This window comes from Saccopteryx bilineata, chromosome 9 (genome assembly GCF_036850765.1).
Source record: "Saccopteryx bilineata isolate mSacBil1 chromosome 9, mSacBil1_pri_phased_curated, whole genome shotgun sequence".
Classification (NCBI taxonomy): Eukaryota; Metazoa; Chordata; class Mammalia; order Chiroptera; family Emballonuridae; genus Saccopteryx; species Saccopteryx bilineata.
The window spans coordinates 46,947,217-46,968,562 of NC_089498.1; the positions used below are offsets into that span (position 1 = coordinate 46,947,217).

At 44.6% G+C, this 21,346-nt stretch overlaps 1 protein-coding gene across 1 annotated transcript; it reads left to right on the plus strand.

Moving 5' to 3' along the window:
- The first annotated feature begins 12,438 nt into the window (after positions 1–12,438).
- LOC136312935 (cytochrome P450 2A13-like) lies at positions 12,439–18,940 on the plus strand. The gene is made up of 9 exons (XM_066242937.1): positions 12,439–12,707; positions 13,278–13,440; positions 14,236–14,385; positions 14,564–14,724; positions 15,286–15,462; positions 16,460–16,601; positions 17,061–17,248; positions 17,782–17,923; positions 18,476–18,940. The coding sequence occupies exons 1-9, from the start codon at positions 12,528–12,530 to the stop codon at positions 18,655–18,657; spliced, it is 1,485 nt and encodes a 494-aa protein (XP_066099034.1). The 5' UTR covers positions 12,439–12,527; the 3' UTR covers positions 18,658–18,940.
- Positions 18,941–21,346: the final 2,406 nt, after the last annotated feature.

Consider the following 21,346-nt stretch of genomic DNA (forward strand, 5'->3'; position numbering starts at 1 on the left):
TCTACTAAATCTGCCATGATGTGGAAGCACCAGTCATATTGTCAGGAGACTGTGGGGAAAAACTCCAGGCTTAATGCCACAAAATGGAGTCACTGACATACTCCCTGATTCCATGGTCAAGGCTACTAGCTTCTCATCAGGGGCTAATCCCTACTGAGTGGGGCAAGAGAGATTCCCGAGGGTGAAGCAGTGCTTTCCCCCAGACTGATGCCACACAGAGGGGACTGCTTCACCCAAGAAATATGCAACTGCAGTATTGGAGAATGACTCAGCACAGAGTTTCTGGTGACCATCACCCACAGTGTCTCTCCCTGGGCCACCAATTTTACACTCTCCTCATACAATTGTAGTCCTCTAAGCCCTCCTTCTGCTGGAGCCCTGGGAAAGTGGCTGTGAACTAGATTTTCTGCATTGGCCCTTTAATACGGTGCCTGGTCTCTGAGAACTCCAATCTCATTCTCGCAGACAGAACCCCTCACCTCAGGGGTTCTCACCTTTTTTACTACCAAATGTCACAAATGTGGGCACCTTTACTAGGCTTGGTGGTCTAGGCAGGGGTGCCTGGCCTGGAGCTTAGGGCCCACATTTCTCAAGGCAGACGTCCCTCAGCTGAAAGTACCTCTAGACCAGGGGTCTCAAACTCAACTCAGCATGTGGGTCGCAGAGCAAGATCACAACCATTGGGCGGGCCGCAGTAGGTCTACAAAAAGCAACTGTTACGCAACACTTTTCTCACTGCAGTTGAGAACAACAACAAAAAAAATCAGTACAACAAGCACAATCATACATGCAGTTTACTCAGTGTCACAAAACGACCAGAAACTGTAGTTCGTATCACAACTGCTGTTAACTAAGCTAATATCTAGCTAGAGAAATGAAAAATACAAGTAGGCCCCTGGGCTTACTTAATTTTATCCAAAATATTTTGAACTTCGTGGATTAGTCTGTGGGCCACACAAAATTGTTCAGCGGGCTGCATGCGGCCCGCGGGCCGTGAGTTTGAGACCCCTGCTCTAGACCCTCAGCCAAAGCTTGCTCTTAGGAGTAGAGGCAGCTGTTTTCATGTTTCCACTTTTCCTACAAGTCTCAGTGTGGCTTCTGTGACTCCTTGGTTATTTAATTCAAAGTTGTTTTTCAAGAAGATTGGTCTTAAATTTAGTTATAGCTCAAATTTGGTCCTGGAAGGTGGCAGTTGAAATGTTCGCTTACTGCGTTGCCATCTTTGTGTCTCTCTCTTAAGTTATTTACTTATAAAGTACTGATTCTTTGTCAGTCCTATGATTACATTATTTAATATTTAACTTTAAGCCACCCAGATGTCTTAGAGCCAATGGCATAGTGTAATATTCACCTACTAACAGCAGTTCAAAGGTGGAAGTTTCTTCATACTTCCAGTGTTTCTCTCTCAACCCCTGATATCTTTCTGTCCGTCTACTTGGGATCAGCAGAAAAGGCATAAAGACAGAATCCCTGGCTAGTTTACTCAGTGGTAGAGTCAGCACGGTGTGTGGATGTCCTGGGTTTAGTTCCTGGCCAGGGAACAGAGGAGAAGAGCCCATCTGCTTCTTCACCCCACCCCCTCTCATTTCTCTCTCTCTCTATCTCTCTCTTCTACTCCCCTCCTGCAGCCATGGCTCAATAGAGTGAGTTGGCCCTAGGCAGTGAGGAGGGCTCCATGGCCCCTGCCTCACACATTAAAAAGAATGGCTCCAGTTGCAAAGGTGCAAGGACCCCAGATGGGTAGAGCATCACCTCCTGGTGGGCTTGCTGGATAGGCCCCAGTCAGGGCACATGAGGGAGTCTGTCTCTGCCTCCCCTCCTCTCAATAAATAAAAAAATTAAAAAAAGGACAAAGATAAAGATACCTTTTATAATCCTCAAATTACAGAGGTATATTGTATCCTTTTTTCCAAGAATCCAAGGTCTCCACTCTGAGTTTTTTTTAAAACTAAAGTACACTCAGAGTTGAACTATGGCCAGAGTTTGTTAAAATTCTCAAGTGGATGTAAACTACAAAAGACACCAAATGTAAGCCAAACTCCTTAAGAGAGTCCAAAGCCATGCTGTCCTCAGAAATGAGTTATGCAATTTGTTTCTGGATTACAGTTGAGTGAATGTGTCATGACAAAAATGAACTTTATGTAAGCTAATTTTACTCAAACCAGCCTGTTCTTGTTTCTCTTAATGTTTCCAACACCTTGCCTGGTAGACCACAATATTGTATAGTGATTAAGAGATATAGCTTTGTAAACAGACAGACTTAGATTTCAGTTTTAGTTCTGCAGCTTCCTAGTTGGTAAGCTCATGTGTAAGTTATAAATAACATGTCACAGAACTGTAAAGAAAACACTTTTTTTTTTGACAAAGACAGAGAGGGAGTCAGAGAGAGGGACAGATAGGGACAGATAGACAGGAAGGGAGAGATGAAAGGCATCAATTCTTTATTGTGGCACCTTAGTTGTTCATCAGTTGCTATCTCATATGTATCTTGAAGGGGGTGGAGGACCTACAGCAGAGTGACTGACCCCTTAATTAAGCCAGTGACCTTGGTTGGGCTCAAGCCAGGGACCTTGGGCTTCAACCAAACAACCTTTGGCCTCAAGCCAGTGACCATGGGGTCATGTTTATGATTTCACGCTCAAGCTAGTGACACCGTGCTCAAGCCTGATGAGCCCGCGCTCAAGCCAGTGACCTCGGGGTTTCAAACTTCAGTTGTCTACATCCCAGTCTAACGCTCTATTCACAGCACCACTGCCTGGTCAGGCTATTGGTAAAATAAACAAGATAATGCATGTAGATCACTCAGCATATTTTTTGGCACATGACATTCAATAGATCATTAACTATAATAAGTAAAATCATTATTATCAGATGGACATTTATTTTCTTCCTGCTCTGTTTAGCTTTCCCAAAGAGCAGGTAGGTCCCTGGGCAAAAGATCTTTGACTTAAATTCAGAATGTAAACTCCATATGGTCAGAGACTGAACCATCTTATTGACTGCTATATCCTGAGTGCTTATAACTATGACATAATAAAACACTAGTGTTCTATTAATATTTGCCTAATAAATAAACCCCTTGTCCAGACTTCCTCTCCATTTTCCAGTCCCCCTCAGAATAATAGCCTCTCTTCTCAAGATCACAGCATTCCCTAATCCTCTCTCCAGAAAAGGTTACTTATTCAGTAATTACCAATGAACCTCAGGGTCAGAAATGAGAGTCAGTACCTCTTGCTTCTCAATATCATTTCAACATTCTTCTGTGTAGATATAGTAGGTGCTTTTTAAACCTTGTCAGCTAAATTCCTCCATCAGGGCCATGCCACGGTTATCTCCATACATTTTTTTAGTGTGATCATATTTTCTGTATCTTCATATGCCTAGAAATTGTGAATTCTATCCAAGATATTACAAGCAATACCTTGTAGAGATTCTGAATTCTGTTATGTTCTGTTGAAGAAAATTGATTTTTGTTTGATTTCAGGGAACAGTTAACTTGGTTAAGATTAAATGATCAACTCTGAAATCTCATTTCAGTCCTTTTGGTCTTAGCAAGCACATTGGAGTCTACTAGCACATAGGTAGTTTAATTATCAGTAAGAAATTTGGACAGAGTTTATACATAGAATTTTGGGCTCTCGCTCTATGGCTTATTTTTGAGATTCTACCACTACTACCACTAGGTGTTACAGTCACCCTAAACTCTGTCCTCTGGTTCTTCAAGTCAGAAAACGACACAGTTTTCATCTGGTAGTTTAGCCACCCCTTAGGCCCTGTACAGGGCCAACTTCAGGCCAAAAGCTATAATAGGGAAGAAATTCCTTTCTCCCAACCTCCTTTAGTATCTGCTTGATTTTGTTCATTTTCCAGTGATTTCCGGGAATTGCAGTTTTAAAAATATTTTATTCCGAATTTATGTTTGTTATTTACAGGATACTTGATTCAATAGGAGTTACTCAACCATTACCAGAATCAGAAACTCTTCAACCACTTTGTAGAGTATGACCCCTTCACTATTATACAAAAGTCCTATCTTCTTTGAGGCTGTCTCCTTCATCCCTGTTATTTACCAAAATTTTACCTAAGTCCCACCCTTTTTCTGTTAAAGAGGCACTTCAGCAGCCATGGACACAAGCTGTCCAAACAATTAGAAAGTACTCTGACTTTCTTCTCTTCTTTGGCTTTCTCCTTCACTGCATTTCAGCCACCACTCCTACAGCCCCACCCTAATCCCATTCACCCTGAAATCTGAAAGACAAACTTTTCACTATGACCAAGATCTCTCAATCTCTCATTCTCCAGGATTACTCATCACCTCACTGCCAGCAGCCTGGGTATTAGCACTGTTTAACCAAGTCCTTAATGAATGTTCCAAAAAATGCAGAAATGATAGAAGGTCAAGACTGCTTAAAACTTAAAGAAAAATCATTTTGTAATCTTTTGCTTCAGACTTACGGGAAGCTTTGCAAGAACAACAGCATGTCAGGGACAGTTTCCTGATGTTTCATGAAGAAGAACAGTGAGTATTGGGAGTGCAGGGTGTGAAAAGCATGAAATTCAGTCACACAAGGACATTTTCAGGCTCTAGCTTTAGCTGTGGATCCCAAAGCAACTCATTTCCCATTCCTTGGGCCTTATGTAACGTATTTGGAAAACAGAAATGATGAAACGAGCCTCATAGCCTTGCTGTGATGAGTTCATGTTCATTAAAAGCTTCACATAAGATAATAAGTTAAATGAATAACATCACTAGTAGTACTAATTAGTTTTTTATTTACTTACTTTTAAAACAGGGAAGCTCACTTAAGATCCTTATTTGGAAATGTTTTGAAACTATACTGCTCACAAATGTTAGGGGATATTTTATCGCTTCATATTCATTTTGAAATATCCCCTAATTTTGTGAGCAGTACAGTTAGGGGTGGTAATCTCACAACACTGTGAATATACTAAATGTAACTGAACTGTTTGCTTTAAAGTGCTTGATTTTATTTTACATGACTTTCAACAATTAGAAAGGTTCTCGGCCCTGGCCAGTTGGCTCAGCGGTAGAGCATCGGCCTGGCGTGCGAGGGATCCAGGTTCGATTCCCGGCCAGGGCACATAGGAGAAGTGCCCATTTGCTTCTCCATCCCCCCCTCCTTCCTCTCTGTCTCTCTCTTCCCCTCCCGCAGTGAGGCTCCATTGGAGCAAAGATGGCCCGGGCGCTGGGGATGGCTCCTTGGCCTCTGCCTCAGGCGCTAGAGTGGCTCTGGTAGCGGCAGAGTGACGCCCCCTGGTGGGCAGAGCATTGCCCCTGGTGCGCATGCCGGGTGGATCCCGGTCGGGCGCATGCGGGAGTCTGTCTGACTGTCTCTTTCCGTTTCCAGCTTCAGAAAAATACAAAAAAAAAAAAAAAAAGGTTCTCATTTGGAGTGGAGTCATAAATTTCCGGCACACTTGTGGACATGAGCCAGGTTTATCCTGAGATTTTTGAGTCAGGCTGGGCACTAGAAGATTGAATGGTGATTGATAAAGTTGGTGGAGGTTACAAAATGTAGCTGTTGAATCCATTGGGTCTGTTTCGTACATCTCTCATGTCTAGGACTTGGCTTATGTGTTTCCCTCTGCTGGACTGCCCTTCTCTCTTTCCCTACCTGGTGAACTCATCCCATGAGACCCAGTTAAAATGACACCTTCTCTACAAAGCCTTCCCAATCCTCAAACTTAGTAGTATATTATTACTAATAATTACTAATTAATACTAATAGTACTGTTGAGGACTCTCCCACTAGGAAATCCCTAGGAGCAAGAACTGTGCCTTGTTCCCCATGACCAAAGCTGATCTCATTATTTCTTCCCTGAAACCTGCTCCTGATTTGTGTCTTCAAACTAGGAGATGACACTATCATCTATCCTCCATATTGGACTGCTCCTTCACCCTTACCTCCACACAGCCAACATATAACCAAGTAAGAGTTCATTCTTCCCTCCACATCATTCTCCACCTCACCTACCCCTCCTCATCCTCATGGCCTCGTCTCCTCTCTTACCTGGATGCCTAGAGCAGCCACTGCCTCATATCTTAGTTTATAGTCTCATCTTCTCCAAAAATCTGATAAATATTCCTGAAACACAAATCTGACTAATTTTTCACTCTGCTTAAAACCCTTCTGTAGCTTTCTTATGCTCCAGACAAAATCCAAATACCCCACCAAGTCACATAAGGAAGATTTCATATGATCTGACTTCTGCTGATGGATCTAGTTCATGGGTTAACATGTCCTCAGATCTCTACACTCTATGAGTTATTTGGGGCTTTCATATTTATACAAGCCATTCTTCTGCTAAAAACTCTCCCTCATGGCGCTCTGTCAGGAGCCGATCCACTAATGCTGGCTAACAAGGTCACAGCAGGAGAAGATCCACAACTGCTGATTGACAAAGTCACAGCAAAAGAAGATCAATGGCTGCTGGTTGGTAGAGTCACCACAGTGAAGACCAAGGGCTGTGGGTTGACAAAGTCACCGCAAAGGAAAGGTACAACGATACTTCCCCCTTTGACCTTTTGAATTAATCTGGCCTTATATCCCCCCTTTTCTGGGTGTGTGCTATTATTTATGGCACAGGGATAATAGTACCGTGCTTTCCCTGTAGATTTGTAATAATTTCTTTGGAAATGAGACAGAAGGTGTAAGTTCCATAGAAAAGCCTGTAAACCCCTTCAACTGGGCTCATAAACATAAGAGGCTGGCCATGATATCCCTTGTAAAGGGTTAAGTTTGTAGGAGAATTTCTTCTTATTAATCATGTTAGAAAGAATAAAGTTAGAACTTAACTAGTGTATGAATATAGTAAATGAATAAAGTTTAACTAGACATTAGAATCTTAGGTAAGGTGTAGTGGAGTGGCCTGTTGCGTGGCCTTGGATGGGAGCGCAGCTGGCAAGTAAAGAATGTTTTGTTAAAAGACTTGTTTTGTCACTGAAGGCAGTTGCTGGGCTTTTCTCAGTAAAACATTCTCATGAGATTTTTGTATTTTCCAAGAATAAGGAGAGGAATGTGGTGGGATTCATAGCAGCAATAGCAATTAATGCCTTCTGATATTATGTTGCTACTAGTTATCTTGCAGGTGCACTCTATGTATCTTTAAGTAAAAGTTACTCTTAATGCTATGTCAGTTTCTTAAATAGCAAGCCTTTTGTAGTCTTGTGAAAAAAGAATTAGGACACTACATGAACTCAGGCTATTTGCCTGAGCAAGCGGTGGTCCTTTGCTAGTCCTTGATGATTTCATCTGCTATCTCTCTCTGCGCCCTTGATTCACAACAACAGTAAAATAGAGTTATTAATTAGTACTAATCTTTTATAACTTTGTACCAATATTGTTATTACTATTCAAATTATTGTATAACTGTACTTTGAATGACTTACCACCTGATTTGTAGCTTATAGATATGAATTAACTGTTATCTGGAAATATGTAACCATAGTGAAACTAAAACAATGATGCATTCAAAATACCATGTGATTGTAACTTAGTGTGTGTGCATAAAAAGTAAAGTTAGACCAGCCATTGGCAGAGATGCCTGGCAGTAAATGGTAACCAGAGAATAAAGAGAAAGAAAAGAATTCGGCTCTCTCACTCGATTCGTGCCAACGCCGTCTCTTCCTGTGGGACCCCTGGATCCCCCCCCAGGGCTGGACCCGGCAGCACTCCCTGTTTTTCCATGAAAAATCCTTTGCCCATTTGGGGCTAACCCTGAACCTACAGGGTTGACCAGGTGCCATGTCTGGGCTCCTATAGCTTCCTAGGCCCCCTTTCTGGCCCCTCACCAATCTTTTTGTGTCTCCCTATTCCACCATGATCCCTCTGCTGGTGTCCTACATCCCACTCTGACCCTTTGTCTGTTTCTTCTCACCCCAGCAGTGCCCATTCTGAGCTGTCACTGTCTTGTAACAACTCTGTCTCCCTTCTGGAGTGAAAGCTCCATGAGATCAGGGCCTAGCGCTGTCTTGATGACCTCTCTGTCCTCAGTATTACCTAGCTGGCAAATTAGTGGGTTCTGTGAACACTAGTTTAATGACTGTTAAATTTGTTGAGTGGCTTAAGAGACTGATAGTGGGTGGGGTGATACTATAGCAAAGAGAAGATTCTGAGAGGATGTTTATATTGATCTAATGGGAGTGACTTACCTCAAAATGTCTTACAGAGGCTTTTTATAGTTAGTGTAAACCTTTAAAATGAGGGAAATAAATATTCTAAAAAATAAGGGAATTACTAGTTTTTGTAAGAAGGAGAAGAGCTGTATCAGGACTGTGATTGAATCCAAACATAGACAGCTCAAGCAGATCTCAGATGCTCACGTGTGTACAATGTGGCCCATTTTCTTCCAGACTACACCAGATGCACACAAAAACATCCATGCACTCATACACAGTCACCCCTTGTACATATATACACACATATCTGAATACAGAATCACACATCAGGTTGGATATAAGTAGGTGGTGCCCAACAGGCATATCCCAAAGCATGTATTCTGGTCACCCACAGACATACACAGAGATTGGTGTGCACTCAGGCACACTAGCAAGGACACACACAGACCCTGTTGTGAACTCACACAGATATGTATGTAGGAGCAATATCAGGTATGGAAACCCACTTATGCACTAAGTCACACTCCACAAAGACAAGAGCAGGCATGAATTCATATAGCAATGTGGATGCACTAACACATACATGTACACAGACATGCATAGACATCCCAAGCATGTACCCAGAATGACACATGTATACAGATGTATAAATAGGATAAACATGACAGGAGTATCTAGGAGAAGCCACTAGATACAATGACAAAGGCATAACAAGAACCAGGAACAGGCTGACCAAGGGTGACACAGTGGATAGAGCATCGACCTGAGATGCTAAGGATCCAGGTTTGAAGCCCCACGTTTGTTGGCTTGAGTGCGTGCTCATCTGGCTCATCAACTTGAGCACTGGTTTGAGTGTGGGATCATAGACAGGACCCCACGGTTGCTGACTTGAAGCCCAAGGTTGCTTTTTGGCTTGAGCAAAGGGTCGTTGGCTGAGCTGTAACTCCCTGATCAATGCACAGGTGAGAAAACAATCAATCAAGAACTAAGGTGCTGCAACAAAGAATGATGCTTCTCATCTCTTTCCCTTCCTATCTTTCTTTCCCTCTCTGTCTCTGTCTCTTTCACTAAAAAAAAGATAGAAAAAAAGAAAAAAGAGAACCAGGAGCACATAATACGGTAGAAGGGCAGGCTGACTTGCAGGGAGGAGAAAGAGAAATAAACAAGGGGATTGAGATAGAGAAGGATAGAGGGGCAATGTTTTGTGCAGGGTTCTGTGCCCATCCAGGACACTCCGAGGCCCTACCCATGACCCACACTTCTTCAGAAACTGCCTGATCTACAATCCCTCCAGGAGGCCACCCAGAAGATCAGTTTCTTATTCAGACTCAGCTGCATTGAGATAAAAATGGAAAAGAGGTTCCCACACAATTTTCTCTTTCTGCCTCCTTTGCCAAAGGAAAAGCTGGGGAAATTTTATACCAGATAATGTAAAAGCCAGAAGGGAGGTAAGCAAAGCTCTCATCAATCTCCTTCATCTCATGGATTAATAACAAGAACAACTAATATTTACTGAGTATTTACTGCTACATATATTACATGCATTAACCCACTCACTCCTCACCAAAATCACCAGAGAGGTGGTGGTACTGTCATTGACCCCATAAACTCAGAGAAATTAGGTTACTTGTTCAAGGTCACACAACAAAGAAAAGATAAGAGGCTAGAATTCCAATCCATGTGTTAATCTTGCTCTTACCTTGAACCATCCTCAGACAGGGAAACTGAGAGCCAGCGAGGGGAAGAGATTTGTCTGGATTCAGCACTAGCTCTTTCCTGAAGCCTATCCTGGGCCACTGCACACTGGTGTGTGTCCTGCCTCAGGGAGGTAAGGTATGTGATCTCTCATTCCATATTCCTGGATCAGAGACCAGGCCAAACTTGACCTCAAGTAATTCTCCCAGTCTTAGCCCCTCCACCCTCCCCACCCCCTCATGTCAGGTTGTATAAACCTTCAGGGACCATCCTGATGCCAACTTCACTGAGAAACAAATTACCAAGTCCTACCTGCCTTCTTTTCAAAGAACAAATGGGAAAAGAGTCTAGGCTTGCAGGCAGCCCAGGTGTAGGGATAGAAACTAGACTTATGGTGGTAAACATGCAATAGGGTATACAGATACTTAACTATAATGTTGTACACATGAAAGTTATATAATGTTGTTAGCCAGGGTTACCTCAATAAAAAAAAAGAGAGAGATTACCAGATTGCTAACGGCCAAGCCTGCGCTAATCCTCCTTCCCTCCTCTTTCCCTCCAAAACCAACAAACAGCTTTTTTTCTCTGTGCTTTGTTTTCTATCCTTTGCTCCCGCCCTACAGGTCTCAGAGCTCAGGGGCCTAGAGTGCTATGAGCAAGATGCCAGTCCTGGGAGTGCCAACCTCACCCAAATGCACTCACCAAAGATTAGAGGTGGCACCTGAGCAGGGTGACCCAAATATCAGAGCCTGCCCAGTGCCTAGCTGCGGCCCCACTCAGGCCCATATAGGGTTGATCTCAACACTCACCTAATGCTCATGTTAGAGCCTGCTGGGACCAACCTCAGAACCTACATGGTGCCTGCCTTATGCCTTCTGGAAGCCGGCCACAAGGGGTACCTGGATTTACTCTCAGAGACCTCTTGACACAGATGTGGCTCTATTACTGTTATCATGGTATCAAGCTCACTGTCAACTGATTTTCAATCGTAGTGTCTACCTGGAGAGAAGCTTAATGCCCACGTAACACACCTCTCTCCCTAGGGCTATCCGATGCCAATAGCAAAATCTGCCGATGCTGATGACAATCTCAGCACCCACCTGCTGCTAAACTTGGTCTCCACTTGGCGGCCATGGTGGGCTAGCCTAGTCAATGGAGAAAGAAGGAGACAGGATTCAAAGCCCAGCTCCATTACCTATTACCTGTGACCTCCAGCAAGTGGCTTTATGGAGTCTTAGTCTTCTTAACTGCAAAGTAAGGATGATAATGACCCAGTCCCATTCTTATAAAGATCGGTAAAATCTTGCATACAGACTCAGTCTCCACAAATAGTATTCACCACGGGTAGTTGTCTTTATCATTAGGAATGTCAGTGAGGGAAGAACAGCAGACTCACGCATCCTTTCTCTACTTCCTCCCTTAGCATCTCAAGACCCACTTCCATTCCGACACTGGAGCTTACCCAAATCTCTCCTGTTATAGTTCCCTCTGCCTGCTAATAGCAGCTCTGACAAGCCAGAAATTGCCCCCAAAGTGGACTTCTTGCACTTTCGCATATGATCTTTCTATTGGTGGGAAACTCAATCCCAGAAAGAGCAAATAAAAATACAGAGCAGGAGAGACATGCATATCCCCTGGCCACTGTCTGTTTTCTGTCCTCAGTTTACCCATATATAAAATGAGAAACCTTATCACAATAACAATAAAAATGATACAGTCAATTTAGTGTGCTTCCCTAAAGATCTGGGTAGGAAACCAGTGTGGCTTTCTATACATTATAACCCCTCAGACCGTTGGGATATCTTTTGTACTGTATGTTGGTTGTCATTACAATTTCCCAGGTCCAGGTCCATTCTCCTGTCATCTAGACCATGAGTTACTCTTCTCCAGTTCTGTGGCAGATTGCACTGAAATGCCACTCTGGTCTTCTATTCCATTTTCTACCATAGACGGACAGTTGTTGAATTCCCAGCCCAACCTTACTTTGACATTCCAATGAAGATTCTGGGAATCAAGAAGCAGTACTGAGTCCAAAACAAAAGCAAGTCAAGATCTGGGGTCATGAGCTGATTCTACAATCCAGTTGGACTTTTCATATATTTCTCCTCCCTGGAAGCCTACATCCACTGCTTGGGTGCTTTTCACTTCAAGCCTTTCAAATCCATTCCCTGGAATCTCCCATTCTGAGACCTAGAAACCTATGTCTCTCTTACATAAGAGACCTCCAAATCCACAGCTTCACAACCTATCTCATTTCAATGCCCCTAAATCTTTGATTCTTCTCTACTGAAACCCCAAAATCCACAACTTTCAGGTCTCTTCTTAAACACCAAATTTCAACTTCAGGAGCTCACTTCTATAAATATTCCAGAATCTTCAGTTCTGAAATTTGTCTACTGTCCTTTCATGTTCACAGCCCTGAACTAGCTCCTCGGGAGAGGCCACAAATTCAGTTCTGGGCCCACATCCTACTCATGTGTCCTGGAGTTCCTTCTTCCTCTGTTGCTGGCTATATCCCAAGGTGGGTGTGAGCAAGGCTGAGGGTGTAATTGGGAGGTGAAATGAGACTCTTATATAATCAGGACAGTTACATAATCAGGTGAAAGGAGACAGTTACAAATTCTGCCCTCTCTTGCAAGTAAAGGCAAACCATTCCAGCAATCACCATCCGACTGTCACTGTTAGTACCATCATGATGGTCTCAGGGCTGCTTCTGGTGGCTTTGCTGGCCTGCCTGACTATAACGGTCTTGATGTCTGTCTGGCGGCAAAGGACGTTCTGGAAAAAGCTGCCACCTGGTCCCCCTGCATTGCCCTTCATCGGGAACTACCTGCAGCTGAACACAGAGCAGATGTACAACTCCCTCATGAAGGTAATACAAAGCATAGAGATGGGTGGTAAGGTGGCTCTAGATCATTGTGGCAAGGTGTTGGCAAAGTTGGACAGAAATCATAGGTAGGGGGAGAGTTGAAGTCTTAGCATTAGGCTCTTAGCCAAGAAAAATCAAATCTTAAGATGTTCAGCCTCTTGATTGTCAGAGTCTGGGAAAAATGAACCTGAGTGTAAAAATGAGACGACACTTGATCACCAGGTGTGCAGGCTTTATTAGAGGAGAAAGACCTGCTGGGGCACTCTTCCAGGAGAAGTGCACCAGTACAAGCTAGGGGGACAAATTATATGGGGTCAAGAAAAATTTCAAGCATGTGGGTGTTGAATCAAAAGTCCTGGTATGTCCAGAGTCCCTCCTTGGGCTGGCTTGTCAACTTTTTGGAATTCCTGTCTCCGGGGCGATAGTCCAGTAAGGGTGAGGTCTGACAGATAAGCGGAACATCAAGAGGGCAGTTTGGAATACACATATCTATCACTCAGTCTGGGAGGTCTGGGTACAGAGCCAGTTAAGAGTTGGGGCTGCTCCCTCTTACCACCCCACCTCCTCCATCAGATCAGTGAATGCTATGGTCCAGTGTTCACGGTCTACCTGGGCCGATGGCCGGTTGTGGTGCTGTGTGGATATGAGGCTGTGAAGGAGGCTCTGTTGAACCAGGCAGAGGAATTCAGTGGGCGAGGCATGCAGGCCACCTTTTCTTGGATCTTCAAAGAATATGGTGAGGAGGACCCTGGGTAGGAAAATGTTGTCAAACATACTTGATGGCTTCAGTTTCCCCAGCATTCATCTCCCTACTCACCCACTCACTCAAGGTTGTGGAGGGGTCCTTCCTTTGGTCTCCTCTGTCCCCATCCCTGTTTACCCCTTGTCCTCTTTAGCTTGTCTTAGTGTTTCTGCATCTCTCTGCTTCACTCTGCCCATCTCCCAGTTCTCTCTCGCTAGACATCTCTTCTTTCTCTGCATCTCTTAGAAGCTCTTGGGATTTTTGCTTTGGTGCCCTTTTCCTCTATCTCCATGTGTCTTTTTGTCTTTTTCTCTTTCTCAGCTTCTGTATTTCCCATGTTTCTTTCTCCCTTTCCCTGCCTTTCTTTTTTCTGTGTCTTAGAATCTCACATGTTTCTGCTTCAAAATCCCTATGCCACCATCTCCTGGTAACAGTACTCCTCTCTATAGACCCTCTTTGTGTCTCTGTATGTATTTTTCTCTTTTCTCCTGCTCTGTTTAAAAATCCTTTCCAATTTTTATTTCTACCTCCTAAATCTTCACATCTCCCTCTCTCCCCTTTTTCCCTCCTCTATCTCTTTCTCTCTGTCTTCATGTGAGTGTTCCTGCATCTCTGTTTCTTTGTGCATCTGTCTTGCCCCTTTTCTTCTGATTTTCTTCCAACTGTTTTCTATCTCTTTCTGTATTTCTCTGATTCTAAGTGTTTTCTTTCTCTCTCTCTCTCTTCACCTCCACTCCCTTTCAACTTGCCCCTCTCTGCTCACTCTCAACTCCTACACTCCTTCCCCAGGTGTGTCGTTCAGCAGTGGGGAGCGTGCTAAGCAGCTCCGTCGGTTCTCCATTGCCACGCTGCGGGACTTCGGCATGGGCAAACGGGGCATCCAGGAGCGCATCCAGGAGGAAGCAGGCTTTCTCATTGAGACCCTTCAGGGAACACGTGGTGAGCTGGGGACTCCAGAGTAGAGAGCAGGGAAACACCCTGTATTCAAATACGCATTCTGGTTTGGGAAGAAAACTAGGCTGTGGGAAGGTGTTCATAGAATTCTCAAACTGCCATCAGAACACCAAGTGGAATCTCCCTCAAATCCCTTCTCTCCCCAACCTACCCCACAACCCAGGTGACTTCATTGATCCTACCTTCTTCTTGAGCCGAACCGTTTCCAATGTCATCAGCTCCATTGTGTTTGGAGATCGCTTTGACTATGAGGACAAAGAGTTCTTGTCAATGCTGAGCATGATGCTGGGAAGCTTCCAATTCACCGCTACACCCACAGGACAGGTAACCGGTCCCAACATGGCTCCACTGTGACCTTGCCACAACTGCTCCCCTGCACAGACACAGGTGCCCCAAACTCCTATCTTCCTCCAGACAGAGTCTCTTAAAAACCAGCTTTCTCATTTGGGCAACTCAGCAGTTGTGCAGGAACCCAAGACAGGTGCCCAATACCCAGGCTCCAATACCTAAATATCTCAACTAAAACTCCCACTACAGAAAAAGGAAGGGAAGGAAGGGAAAAGAAAGGAAGGTAAAGAAAGGGAAGGGGGTGGAAAGGAAAAGAAGAGAAAGGCAGGAAAGGGAAGAGAAATAAAGGAAAAAGAAAGGGAGGGAAAGGAAAAGAAGGAAATAAATAAATCTGGATAGTGTCATCTAATTGGACTGGAGCCCTCGTACTTAACTCAAGAAAACTAAGACATCTATTTCCATACAGACCCATCTAAATACCTAAACACCTAGACAGGTGCCTTTAACCAGTGCTTCCCTTGCCTGAGACAGCTCCCACTCCCATCAGGTGATGTCCACCACCAGCTGTCCTCTTCCCTTCTTCTCTCCCACCCTCAGCTCTATGAGATGTTCTACTATGTGATGAAATACTTGCCAGGGCCACAGCAACAGGCATTTAAGGAGCTGAAGGCAATGGAGGACTTTATAAACAAGAAGGTGGAACAGAATCAACGTACACTGGATCCCAACTCCCCTCGGAACTTCATTGACTCCTTCCTCATCCACATGCAGAAGGTACATGTCAGCAGCCAGTGCAGAGAGGTCTCAGGCCAAGAAGAGGGAAATCGTGCTGGAAGTAGGGAAGTACAGAGGCTCATTCAGATTACTCCTTCCCATCATATTAATCATCACAACCTAAATTATAATTGACCATCAGTGTTGTCTCTATTAAGCCCTTACCTATGGGCAGGACTGTGCATGCAAATCATAATAACAAGCACATCTATAACACTACCGAGCACCAGGCACTATTTTAAGAACTCTACTTTATTTTCCCATTTAACACTCACACCAGTTCTTGGAGGAGGCTCTACTATGACTCCAATTTTAACAATGAGGAAACTGAGGCCAAGAGTGTATAACAGCTATGCCTGAGGTCACACAGTGATAAAGCAGTTGAACCTAGCTCAGACACAGGCCTCTCAGACTCTAAGGGCAGTATATTCAGCCACCATGCTCTTACCTTTCATATCATAAATGCCGGTGTGAACAGGTGACCTGGCTTTACTATATGACCTTGGAGGGTCCCTGTCCAAATCTGGATGTAGATCTCCTTTCTGTGAAGAAAGGAGACAGGGCTTTATGCAATATGAAGTTCAAGGTAAAAGGATCATAAAGTGGCTTCAACAAGATTTTTACTGAAAATTGGATGCTGTTTCTTAAAATTCTCTCTGTGTCAGAAATTATCTCTCTTCAGCTCTCTGACATATTCTATCATGGTATCTCTGTCATTTGTACTCACTGTATCTCTCTCTGTTCCTCTGCTTCTAAGTATTTCCACAGTTAAAAAGTGAAACTAAGCTGATAATGAAAGGATAGATAATCTGCTGGGTAAAGAATATGAAAAGACCATTTGATACAGAGCCAGAAGCCTGGGCAAAGGCCTGACAGAATTAGGTACCTCTTCCTACTTTTGGTCTGGTCTACAAGAGATGGGTCCAAAGGGAAAACCCCAGAAAGACCCTGAGAGCAAGGGGGAGTGGGCTTGGCCTGAAGCAGTCTCTCCTTGCAGGAACAGAAGAATCCCAACACAGAGTTCAATGTGAAGAACCTGGTGATGACAGCACTTGGCCTTTTCATTGCGGGTACCGAGACAGTCAGCACAACCCTGCGTTATGGCTTCCTGCTGCTCATGAAGCACCCAGATGTGGAGGGTAAGCCTAGAGGGAGCAAGGAAGTGAGGGCCACAGACCCTCAAAATTCTCCTGAGCCACTGCAATGTTCGCACTTCTCTGAAATCCCTGGACTCTCAGACACACACTGCTAACCAGAGCTGAGGTGATGATATTCAGCTAACAGGCACCAGCCAAGTTTCATCAGCTGTTAAAATATTGAAGATATCTGAACTGACTGTTAAGTGATTGCTGCATTGAGCCCACTGTGTGCCTACTATCTGCCCCTCCACTCCTCCCTCAGAACTTCCCCCCAAATCTGGTGCAACCAGGTTAACAGGACCCTGCACCAACAATGCTTAGGACCAAACTGCTTTGAATGACTTACAATATGTCACACAGGGATGTCATGCATGTAGTACATCCAGTTATACATATTTGAAATATTATTCCCGTGTCAAGACCCCTACATACCTAAAAATATGCCTCTTTATTCCCCAGCCAAGGTCCATGAGGAGATTGACCGGGTGATTGGCAAGAACCGTCAGCCCAAGTTTGAAGACCACGCCAAGATGCCCTACACAGAGGCAGTGATCCACGAGATCCAAAGATTCGGAGACATAATCCCCATGGGATTCGCCCGCAGAGTCACCAAGGACACCAGGTTTCGAGATTTCCTCCTCCCCAAGGTGCTACTTTTGCTCAACTTAGCTGGACCTCTAACCTGCTCCCTGTTACCCAGCACTCCATCTTCCTGAGATTCTTCTTAGCCCCTGTCCCCCTACCCCAACCAAAGACTTACTCCATCATGTGTCCCTTCAGAGACACTCAAAATTCATACCTTCCCAAGGCCTCTTGCTCAGGGAATATGAACCCCATGTCCTCCAAAACACCTGTCTCAAGAGACATGAACCTCACTTCCTCAAGACTTCCTGCCTCAGACACAGCTCACATGTCCCCAAACATCCTTCTTTAGAGACATGAACCCCTTGTTCCTTAAGCCTTCTACCTGAGGAGACACAGACCCCATGTTCCCCAAATTTCCTGACTCAGGAATGTAGATGTCATGGCCCCGTAAGTTCTTCCCTCATAGAGGACCCTGCCTCTCCTGCCTCCCACTCCTTCTCACCTAGAGCATCCGAATCCTCCCTTTAAACCTGTGCACTTTCAGCGTACCCTTTCTCCCTCCACTGTATCAAATGCCCTTTCTTCTCCCCAACAGGGCATTGAAGTGTTTCCTATGCTGGGCTCCGTGCTAAAAGACCCCCAGTTCTTCTCCAGTCCTAGAGATTTCAACCCCCAGCATTTCCTAGACGAGAAGGGGCAGTTTAAGAAGAATGATGCTTCTGTGCCCTTCTCCATTGGTAAGAGACCACTGTCTATTGCCAAGTCACCAGTTACACCAACAAGGACCTCCATCATCCCAGCTCCTCTCTCTGAGGTTTAGCGTAATATCTTCCTCCAACTTGGAAGTCCCTCTAACGACCCACCCTACAGCCAACCAATTGCAATTCCCACAACTACTAAGGTTTTAATCCTAGAAAAAAAGAAAAGGAGTGACTGTACCCATTTCAGGGATGGTAAAAATCAAGACCCATAGTGAGTCAGAGACTTGTCAAAGGTCACTTAAATTCTTCAGATTCCTGAGAAAGAGATGATAGCACAGTGGCCATATTGGATGTTTGGGAGAAAGGGTCATCTAACATTCCCATTGCTACAGCCTGGTATGGTATTCCCCTTCATCCCATGTACAAGGGAAACTGAGGCTCAGAGAGGATTAGAGACTTCTCTGAAAGTCTCTCAAGCCACCATATTCCACCCCCTCCTCCCTGGGAGAATACAGCTGGGCATCGGGAGAGGAGACAGGTGGCGGTGGGAGCAAGCCTCACCCCGTCTTTCTCACCCTGTCTTCTCAGGAAAGCGATACTGCTTGGGAGAAGGACTGGCTAGAATGGAACTCTTTCTCTTCCTCACTGCCATCATGCAGAACTTCCGCTTCAAGTCCCCTCAGTCACCCCAGGACATCGATGTGTCTCCCAAACACGTGGGCTTTGCCACCATCCCACCAACCTACACCATGAGCTTCCTGCCCCGCTGAACCAGAGCTGCCACAGCGCAGAGCTAGTGGGAGGAGCAAATGGGGAGGGAGGAGCCTTAGCGGGGCAGGAGGGAGAGGCTCGAAGGAGCAGTGGAGCTAAGGATGGGGCTGGATTGGAGGAAAGAAAAGTGCAAGGTGAATAGAAATGGAAAGAAAAACAGTGGGCTGTGTTTTCACCTTATTAGAGAGATAAATCCTTCATAGTTGGGAGGAGGGGAAGAGAAACCTTACACTATACGGTGAATGATAATAATAATAGAAGCTATTTTTTATTGAGAAAATACTCTGTGTCAGCTTTTTGCTAAAAGCGTTGCACTTTCACCTCCCGTAATGCTTATAACCTATGCGAACAGAATGGTGTTCGTAAGCATTTTACTGGTTACACAGCTGAGAGTTAGAAAGTTTAAGTCTCTATCTGGGATCCCACAGAACACAGTAACACCACCACCATGGCTGGTTTGCTCAGTGGGTAGAGCGTCAGCTCAGCCTATGGACGTCCTGTGTTGGATTCCCAGTCAGGGCACGCAAGAGAGACAACCATCGCTTCTCTCCTACTTTCTCTTCTCCTTCTCTCCCTCTTCTCTTTCCGCAGCCAGTGGCTGGATTTGTTCAAGAGTGGCCCGTGCTCTGAGGATAGCTGGGTTCGTCTGAGTGTCAGCCTCAGACACTAAGAATGGCTCCACTGAGTATGGCCCCAGACAGGGATTACCTGGTTGACCCCAATCTGGGTGTATGCAGGAGTTTGTCTCACTATCTTCCCTCTGCTGCGACCAGAGCCACTCTAGCGCCTCGTGCAGAGGCCAAGGAGCCATCCCCAGCGCCCGGGCCATCTTTGCTTCAATGGAGCCTCTCTGCGGGAGGGGAAGAGAGAGACAGAGAGGAAGGAGAGGGGGAGGTGGAGAAGCAAATGGGCCCTTCTCCTATGTGCCCTGGTCGGGAATCGAACCCAGGTCCCCTGCACGCCAGGCTGACGCTCTACTGCTGAGCCAACCGGCCAGGGCTAGCCCATTGTCTTTTGAGTAGATTCATAAAAGGCATTCATTTCTCGAGGAAAAACTTATTATGTTATTATACAATATGAACAGCGCTGTCCAAGGATTTTTCCAGAGTCATGGCAGGCAGCTGAGCTGGCTTCACTACATACACTTGCCCATTTATTCACACTTCAAATGCCAGGGCATCCATCACATCCCCACCAAATAAGATGGGATCTGATCAGAATGAGATGGAGAAGAGTAGTCAGACGTTTTAGTGAACTGGGCATGGGAGAGAAACACTTCAGTGAATGCTGGGAGAACTTTGGTCGTGTCACAGCCATGTTCAAGTGTGTGTGTGCACATGCAAGTACATGATTGTGATTGTATGTCCTTTTAATTTAATTTATTTACTTTTTAAGATATTATTTATTCATTTTTTTAGAGAGAGAGGGGAAAGTGAGAGGGAGAGATAGAGAACAGGGGGAAGAGCAGGAAGCATCAACTCCCAGATGTGCCTTGACCAGGCAAGCCCAGGGTTTTGAACCGGCGACCTCAGCATTCCAGGTCGACGCTTTAACCACTGCGCCACCACAGGTCAGGCTGTATGTCCTCTTGACTGAATTCATGAAATCACTTACTATGAATTTCTAAAGGTTTGTCTCTGTCTGGTGAATCAGGGGTTTGCTGTAAGACCCAGCTGAGAGTCTCAATCGCTTGCTTACTCTCAGATAAGTCAGTATATGTTCCATTTAGATAGGCATCCTCAAGCAGTGCACAATCTGACCATTCAGACACATCAGTCTTAGATTTGTGTTTCTGATGCTACATAGACCTCTCCCACCTACCAAAAAGATTGCTACATTTGGAGGACCAGTGTTTGAGATCAAGTGAGGGAAAAAATCTGGTCCTCTGTATCCTGCAACTTTTGTAACAGGCTATGATTCTTGTTTCTCAATTTCTATTGTCCGAAGTTTAAGAACTTAGGTTTTGTGAATTGGCTGTTTCTTGCTTATTGGAAAAGGATAGGAATATATCTATAGGGTCACACCCTGTATTATTATAAACAAACTTTTTAACAATCCAGTGTCAAAACCGAACTTCATCCTTCCACGTGCATGTCACTTTAAGAGGCTTCTAGAAACCTCGACTAGAGAAATCTTAGAATTGTGGTATAACAAACTGTTGAATTTTAGAACTACAGAGCCCACAATTCACATTCTTGGAATATCATATACCCAGAATGTAAGACTCAAGAGTATTTGACACTGGTTTCAAGTGCCCAATTCTACAACAAATCCCTGTACACACCCCAGTAAAATTCAATTTATACATACATACAGACATACATAGTATTTTGAAACAGTGATTCTTGGAATTCTTCATTTATTTATTTATTTATTTATTCATTCATTTTGGAGAGGGAGAGAGAGAGGAGAGACAGAGAGAGAGAAAGGGGGGAGGAGCTGGAAGCATCAACTTCCATATGTGCCTTAACTAGGCAAGCCCAGGGTTTTGAACCGGTGACCTCAGCATTTCCAGGTCGACGCTTTATCCACTGCACCACCACAGGTCAGGCAATTTCTTGGAATTCTTGATGCTCAGAATCTTAGTATCAGAAGTTCTCCAGCCACATCTTTGTGAACCACATTTCTATCCCCTCTGTTGGCAGATATCAATGCTCTAGGCTCAATATTCCTTCTAAGAAAGAGTCA